Here is an 8,665-nt window from a genome sequence, read left to right as displayed (position 1 = left end):
TAGGGTTGAGGGTTTACGGAGTAAACCCGAAAACCCTAAACCTTAACCCCTAAACCCTAAACTCTAAATCGGGCTAAATCCTACAAAAAAACTAAAAAAACCTCAAAAAACGTTAACATGCATCAGGTGCATTTTAAGCTCCTCTTAAAAAAAATAAAAAAAAAAAAATTATGAATCTACACAATGTCAGTAGATTATGAATTTTTTTTTTTTAAATTGGAGCTCTAATGTAAAAGATATAAAAATCTCATTTTACTTATCCCCTTATCCCAAAAATACCACTTATTCCTTGATCTCCCCCTATATATATATATATATATATATATATATATATATATATATATATATATATATATATATATATATATATATATATATATATATATATATATATATATATATATATATATATATATATATATATATTATTTTATTTTAGACTCTTCCAAACGAGCTGATGTTACTTCCGGGCCTACATAGTGGTAAAAGAGTTTTGTGCTTCAATTTTGCAAAACGCAGATACAAATGGAGGTTGAAACAACAGAAGTCGAAGAAAAAATCAAACCTTATTGTGTCTTATGGATTTATCCGTTTTCTAAATGAAAGTCGACTAAAGCCAGACACAAAATATTTATTCACTTACCACTTTAAAGAGCGTGTTTTTTTTTATCTTTTTCATGTCTGCAAAAATCCATAAACTTTAAGTTGTGTAATGAATAATTCTATGAAGAAATAACTTCCAACTATTGTTGATGTGTATTCTTTATACTTAAACAATTAAACAATAACAGTTATTGTGACACCGTGCGTATAATCACATTGATTCATATGCAATTTTTAATTTCAATATATTGATAGCTGATGATTACCCGTGCAACGCCCGGGATCATAAATCTAGTTAAATAATATACGGTGGGTTTCAGTTTTTTAATATATAGTATTCAATGCTTCAATGGTTGATGAAAAAAGATATACTATAAGGGACCATTTTGCTACCTACCACAACAAATAAAATTGCTATACAAGAATAGGTGGTATAACATGAACAATCGAGATTTACGGCTGCTATGACATTTTTTTAGGGCCACACGTTTCAAAAAAGGCAAATTGTCCAATTTTATATAATTATACGACTTTATATATATTATATATAGTTATATGTAACTTGTACTCTATATATACACTAATAATGTAATATAAAGTGTCCAAAATAGACCGCGACCATGAAAGACTGTATTATAAATTATATTATAATTATTATAAATTATAAATTATAAAATTGTACTAAAATGATAAAATAATTAATATTAATAGTGACAACTATTAACGTTAATTGATTGATGTAGCAATAGACTCTCGACCAAATTGTCACTTAATTTCCAGATTGTGAAAGCTTCACCATATAAAAAAACCCCAACTTTTGGAAGAAGAAAATTCAAACACAAATTCTTTTAATGTGAAGTTGTTTCATCATCTTCTTTCAATAAAATTCTCAAAACTTTAACACCCAAATCACAAAACCCATAAAGTTTTGATCTTTTTCATGCAAACCTGATCATCATTTTGTGATTAAATTTGCAAAGATGACAGGAATACAAAAAAAGGCCAAGACTTTTGTGAACAACAGATGGCTAGTTTTTGTGGCATCTATGTGGGTTCAATCTTGTTCAGGTATTGGGTATATGTATGGAAGTATATCACCAGTGATCAAAAGCACTATGGGTTATAATCAGAGACAAATTGCTATGTTGGGTGTTGCTAAAGATATTGGTGATGCAATTGGGTTTATTGCTGGTAGTTTGTCTGAAATTTCCCCCATTTGGGTTGTTCTTTTTATTGGGGTTGCTCAAAACTTTTTTGGCTATGGTCTTGTTTGGCTCACTGTTAATCAAACATTGCCTCAATTGCCTTTGTGGGTGGTCAGTCTCTTTCTCTCTAATTTATCTATATGTGTATGTATATGTATATACTCCTGTATTGCATTATATGTGTATGATTTGATTCTAATAGCTTTGAGTGTATGATCAATACGATCTTTCAAAGCAAAGTATTGACTGTGATTATTGTAACATTAAGTTGGAATTGGAATATCAAAGGATGTTCTAATTCGATACCAGATTTTATTTTGGAATCCACCGTTGACTTTTGAAACTCAAACTGAAAAGGTTGGAGTATGCAATTTGAGATACTAATGGAATACTAATAACCATGTTTGTAGAAAAAACTGTTATTGTTATGGTGAAGTAATGTCTTAGCTTAATTAATAAGGTAGATGATAATATTGAGTCTTGAAAGTGAGAAGTTTGATAGGAAAAACAAAAAGTTTTGACTTTTGTGTTGACTGAACAGAATTAGCAATCAAATGTAACCATATTTATATGCATTTCCCTTGTTTATCATGTAAAAATTTAAACTTTATATGCAGCTATGTGTTTGCATATTTGTGGGAACGAATGGCGAAACCTATTTCAATACAGGATCTCTTGTTTCGGGAGTACAAAACTTCCCAAAAAGTCGGGGTCCGGTAGTAGGAATACTTAAAGGTTTTGCGGGTTTAAGCGGTGCAATATTGACACAAGTTTACACCATGTTCAATTTCCCCGATGAAGCCTCTATCATTTTTGTTGTAGCAGTGGGTCCCACGATTGTAATTACCGCAGTGATGTTCTTGATTAGACCCGTTGGTGGCCATAAACAAGCTAGGCCGTCCGATAACATGAGTTTCTTAGCTCTTTATGGTGTTTGCCTTATTCTTGCTGCTTATCTATTAGCTGTTCTCATACTACAAGATATAGTCGATTTGAACCAAACCGTTTTAACCATGCTCACAATCGGGCTTGTGATTCTCGTGGTGGTCCCCGTTGCGATTCCCATTACGTTAGTGTTTTTCTCGCCCAAATCCCGATTAGAAGAAAGTATTTTGAACAAAGAGGAGATTAATCGTGACAAAATGGAAGTCATATTTAGTGAAGTTGAAGATGAGGCACCTTCGGGGACCGATTCATTACCAAATGATGAACGGGAAAAGCGGATATCTCAATTGCAGTCAAGATTAATGCACGCAGCGGCTGATGGAGCTTTGAAGATTAAGAAGAAGGGTCCGAGAAGAGGTGAAGATTTTACTTTAATGCAAGCGTTAGTGAAAGCCGATTTCTTGCTCATGTTCTTTTCGTTAGTTCTTGCCTCGGGATCGGGTTTGACCGTTATTGATAATCTAGGTCAAATGTGTGAATCTTTAGGTTATGAAAACCCTCACATTTTCGTGTCGATGATTAGCATTTGGAACTTTCTTGGTCGTGTTGGTGGTGGTTATTTCTCCGAGCTTGTTGTAAGGTGCGTTTTCTTTAATTCCTTTAACTTTCGACTATTTTAACCATCATAAGCAAGTGCTTTTCGAAGAATATTTTCTAATTTTGCCCAGGACGAAAATATTCTTTTTTTTTTAACGGCGAATTTGCATCAGCGGGTCATTTATTTCAACGACCCTCATCATTTGCACCCACACACGCTAGAAGGAAACTCCTACCCGGGTTGCTTGGCAACTAATCGCGGGACCTGGGTTGCTTGGCAACTAATCGCAGGAAATTGGAGAGAAAACCTTCCGCCCCCAGGAATTGAACCCGGGTTGCTTGGCAACTAATCGCGGGCCCTTCCACACTGAGGCTTGATACCGTTGAACCAAACGTTCTTTCTTAGGACGAAAATATTCTTTACAAAGAATATATTCATTTTTGATGAAATTGATATTTTTCCCTACAAATATAATATTTCTGATGAATGTTCACTACCTTTTACCCAGAAAATTAACATTTCTGATGAATGTTAACCACTTTCGCTCAGATTGTTAATATATTATTTTCAAATAATAATATTAAACTATTTAAACCATCATATGCAAGTGCTTATCTCCTTACTGCTTTTTTTTATAACAGATAAGTAATGACACACACATTTGTAAAAACTGATTTCTGATATATTATTGTTCCCCTTGGCAACAGGAAGTATGCATATCCGAGACCAGTGGCAATGGCAGCCGTTCAAATTGTGATGGCGTGTTCGCTTTTCTACTACGCCGTGAGCGGACCTGCGGCAATCTACGTTGTTTCTGTTGTAATGGGGTCATGTTACGGGGCCCATTGGGCCATCGTACCCTCTGCTGCTTCAGAACTATTTGGGCTAAAGAGTTTCGGTGCATTGTACAACTTTCTTACACTCGCAAGTCCTGCTGGTTCACTAGTCTTCTCAGGTGTGATTGCGAGTGGTATTTACGACTACGAAGCTAAGATTCAAAATCGACATAACGTTACAGATGGTGATGCGCTCACTTGTTATGGAACCATATGTTATTCGATCACTTGTGGGATATTGTCGGTTCTTTGTCTGATGGCGTTTTTCTTGAGTATGATTGTCGTTTACAGGACTAAGAGAGTGTACTCGCAACTTTATGGGAGCTCGCGAACTTGATTAAGCTTGAAAGATTTAAAGATGGAAGCTCTTTAGTGTATAAATTCTTTTGTACACTATTGCTAGATCAGATTTTGTTTGTTGTAGTGCAAAAGTAGTATCAATCCAAATTGTATTTGTAAAATGAACAATATGTACCACTTTGATTAATTATTGATGTCACTACATTAAGTGATGAACTATATGTAAAAATACATTTGTTAGTCTAAAGTTAATATACATTGTTGATCAGATGCTTTATTTTCTGCTAGAGAGTCATATGAAGTTAATTACTTTGTTGATCAGGCACTTGTTTCTCTTACAATCAGATTCAACTAGTAGGGATGGCACCCGCGGGCGATGGGCACGGGTCCCTTATACCCGCGACCCGCCCGTCAATACTTTTACCTTACCCGTTGGGACCCGTTTACCCGTGACGGGTAAAATTTTTCACCCATGCCCGTGACCCGCGGGTATTTAAAACCCGTGGGCAACCCGCGGGTTTTTAAAGATCTTCAATTTACATAATCAAAAGAACCACACAACAACAGTTACTAGCAAATGTATGCAAATTCTTTCAAAAAGTACCATTACACAATTCAAAACGACATCAAAAACATCAACCACACATGTCCATGTTCATGGTACAATACAAACGAGAATGCATAAATTAAATTCAGTTTTATTTGCTACCAAAAAAAAAAACACATCCTAAAATCGCCGACGTTCTTGAGCATCATCGTTTTAGCAAGCCACTATGTGAGATCAACAACAACCTATCATCATGTAATAAAAGTTATCATACAGTATATATAACATATAATATATGATCTTAAATGTAACAAATAAATATCTATACCTCATCATCTTCATTATCCAAATCTTCATAGAAAGTACAACAATTCGAATGTCCATTTGCGCATGATTCTAAGACATAATACGTAGAATGAATATTATATTAGTTCATTACATAATAGCACTATCTTAAATCACAATATTTGACATCTCGATTAAATTGAAGAAAGAATATTGTTAACATACCTTTTGTGATTGTTAACTGATTATAGCTTCCTCCTTCTGGTAAAATTGTGATGTCGATATTCAAAGAAGAAGAATAGAATTGTGATATCGATATTGAAAGAAGAAGAATACGCTAATGAAAAATTGTTTCAGTTCAAAATATAGTATAGGAAAATATTAAAAGAGGTAAAAGGAATATCAATAAAAAAAAGTAAAAAACACTCCGTAGTAGATTATGAATGAGGATAAATTGATTTTGAATTGATAATGATGCCACCTAAATTTTGGTAACTGTTGTATTGGAAATATGGATAAATTGATTTGGTACAGAGAAAATCTTGAGTAAATCTTGACAAGATATACACAATAATTACTATAGTAATTATCACTTGTATTAAAAATATAATTATAATTATTAATAAATAATTAAATTTATATACGGGTTAACGGGTATACCCGCGGGTAATTCAAACGGGTGTCACGGGTTTACGGGTAGGGTTTTACCCGCGACAGATATGATATACCCATACCCGCCCGCGACCCGTCAACGGGTAAAAATTTTTACCCGACCCGTGCCCGCGGGTCATTTTTTTTATATTACCCACCCATCATGGGTACGGGTACCCGCGGGTCACGGGTTTTTTCTCGCCCATTGCCATCCCTAGATTCAAGCGATACAAAGCATACAAGAAATAATGGTGAATTATGTACTTCCTCCCATCTAAAATTAGTTTACCTCGATGTAAGATATATGAAAAAATTACGCCGTTGGTATCTGTACACATTTGCATCATAACACCTTTTTTTTTTCCTTTTTTTGAGTAGTTGGTACTTCAGTTTTGGTTAACTATCGTGGTTGACACCCCAACCTAACTGCCGTCAAAATTTAATGGTCATCCCTTTACATTATACAGTGATAAAAGTACATTAGTACAAGGACTACTAGTGTAATACTGTAAAAGTTTAATGAATAATTTTGACTTTTTCTCTTCACCTTCACCTTCACCTTCACTTTACAGGAACAATTCTTTAAAAAAAAAAAAAAAAAAAAGATTACACCAGCAATTTTTTTTTAACAGCGAATGGGATCACCCGAGTGGACTAAACCACCCGTTACGATCATCTTCCGTTTCGACTATGCCGATGCAGCGATAATAAACCAGCCCCCATCGCTGCCCGGGAGGAAACCCAGTTGCCGTCACCTACCGCCACCATTCACCACCTGCTACCACCTACCTTCACCACCTGCCGCCACCTACCTCCACTCAATTAGTTTTAATTTTAAATAACTATTAATATTTATTCACCTTCATCTTCTTCGACTCAAAATTATAAACCCTAATTTTTTCATCCAACCAAAACTTCGGGTTCCAATTTCGGGAAAGTTCCGGAGATTAATTTTTCCGGTAAAGTTGCCGGAAAAATGAACTTGCTCTATGTTTGACCAAAAACTCTCGAATTTTCATCTTTTTTCTTCTTCAAGAAATCAAAAACACATATCAGATTTTGAAACTTAGAAATGGGTATTTAAATCTTTGAGAATTGAATAACAATGAAGATCGCAAAATTGAAATGAACACACACATTTCATTACACACAGTTAATTACAACAGAAAGCTACCAAGCTAATTAAATAGCTCTAACCCTAACGGATTAACAAACTGCTAATGACATATTAACAGAATATTTACATAAAGAACCCTGTAAGAATCAACTATTTACACTTTGACCCCCTATACTTTGATACTCCCCCTCAAGTTGAGAGTGCACAGGCAATGAAACTCCCAACTTGGACAACACTTTATTATGCTGATCTGTTGACACAACTTTGGTAAACACATCAGCCAACTGAGATGTGGTATGCACATATTGAGTATTAACAGCTCTAGAATTCACTTGATCTCTAACATAGTGGCAATCCACTTCAATGTGCTTAGTCCTAGCATGGAAAACATGATTGGCAGCAATATGAATTGCAGCCTGGTTATCACAGTACGGGTCAACAGGCCCTAAATCATCAAGCCCCAAATCTTTTAACAATGTAACCAACCAAGTTATCTCACAACAAGTTAAGGCCATTGCCCTGTACTCAGCTTCTGCTGAAGACCTAGAAACCATACCTTGTTTCTTAGATTTCCAGGAAATAGGAGAATCACCAAGTAATATGCAGTAACCAGTAGTTGACCTTCTAGACATTGGACAACTTGCCCAATCAGAATCACAATAGTCTTTAAGTTGAACTGCAGATTGACTGGCCAGAAGAATACCTTGAGTAGGAGCTAAAAGCAAGTATCTAAGTAAATGTTTGACTGCCTGCATATGCACAGAAGTAGGGTTTTGCATGAATTGACTTAACAGCTGAACAGTGTAGCAAATGCCTGGCCTTGTTATTGTAAGATATATCAATTTACCAATTAAACGTCTATACTGCTCTGGATCATCTAAAGGACTACCAATATCAGCATTTAACTTTACATTTTGATCCATGGGCAGCTTGTAAGGCTTCAAATTCTGAACACCAGCTTCTTTTAATAAATCCAAGGTATATTTTCTTTGTGAAATAAAAATACCCTAGTCAGACTTAGAAACTTCTAAGCCTAAAAAATAGCTCAAGCCCCCCAAATCCTTCACATGAAATGTAGACTTTAATTGTTCTTTTAAATGAGCAATATGTGCAGGACTATTACCTGTAATCAAAAGATCATCCACATATACAAGAACAGCAGTAAATTGTTGATCATCTCTTTTTGTGAATAAAGAGTAATCTGCCTTTGACTGCTTATAACCAAAAGATAACAAAGCATTTGATAATTTGGCAAACCATTGCCTTGGAGCCTGCTTAAGTCCATATAAGGACTTTTTTAACCTTCACACTTTACTTGTATCCTGTTTAACATCCTGCACTTTCTCCCCCTTTCCTACATAACCCAATGGCATTTTCATATAAACTTCTTCAAATAAATCACCATGTAGAAAAGCATTTGATACATCCATTTGGCACAGTTCCCAGTTATACAAAGCAGCAACAGCAAGTAATGACCTTACAGTCACCATTTTTGCCACAGGGGCAAAGGTTTCTTCATAATCTACTCCTTTTCTTTGCCTATTACCATCAACAACAAGCCTTGCCTTCTTTCTATCTATTGATCCATCAGCCTTGAGCTTTGTTTTATATATCCAGTGACAACTTATAGCCTTTTTA

General features: G+C 34.9%; 1 protein-coding gene across 1 annotated transcript; it reads left to right on the top strand.

Annotated features, from left to right (window-relative positions):
- Positions 1 to 1,425: 1,425 nt before the first annotated feature.
- On the top strand, positions 1,426 to 4,656 carry LOC139892560 (protein NUCLEAR FUSION DEFECTIVE 4-like). Its single transcript, XM_071875672.1, has 3 exons — positions 1,426 to 1,919; positions 2,426 to 3,333; positions 3,999 to 4,656. The coding sequence occupies exons 1-3, from the start codon at positions 1,584 to 1,586 to the stop codon at positions 4,462 to 4,464; spliced, it is 1,710 nt and encodes a 569-aa protein (XP_071731773.1). The 5' UTR covers positions 1,426 to 1,583; the 3' UTR covers positions 4,465 to 4,656.
- Positions 4,657 to 8,665: the final 4,009 nt, after the last annotated feature.

This window comes from Rutidosis leptorrhynchoides, chromosome 2 (genome assembly GCF_046630445.1).
Source record: "Rutidosis leptorrhynchoides isolate AG116_Rl617_1_P2 chromosome 2, CSIRO_AGI_Rlap_v1, whole genome shotgun sequence".
Lineage (NCBI taxonomy): Eukaryota > Viridiplantae > Streptophyta > Magnoliopsida > Asterales > Asteraceae > Rutidosis > Rutidosis leptorrhynchoides.
The sequence above is the reverse complement of the archived record's forward strand: the minus strand, read 5'-3'. Positions and strand labels throughout refer to the sequence as shown.

Coding starts and splice junctions, on each gene's coding strand:
- LOC139892560 (XM_071875672.1), top strand. CDS start 1,584: ATGACAGGAATACAAAAAAAGGCCAAGACTTTTGTGAACAACAGATGG. Junction 1,920..2,425: donor CTCAATTGCCTTTGTGGGTG/GTCAGTCTCTTT, acceptor CTTTATATGCAG/CTATGTGTTTGCATATTTGT. Junction 3,334..3,998: donor TTCTCCGAGCTTGTTGTAAG/GTGCGTTTTCTT, acceptor CCTTGGCAACAG/GAAGTATGCATATCCGAGAC.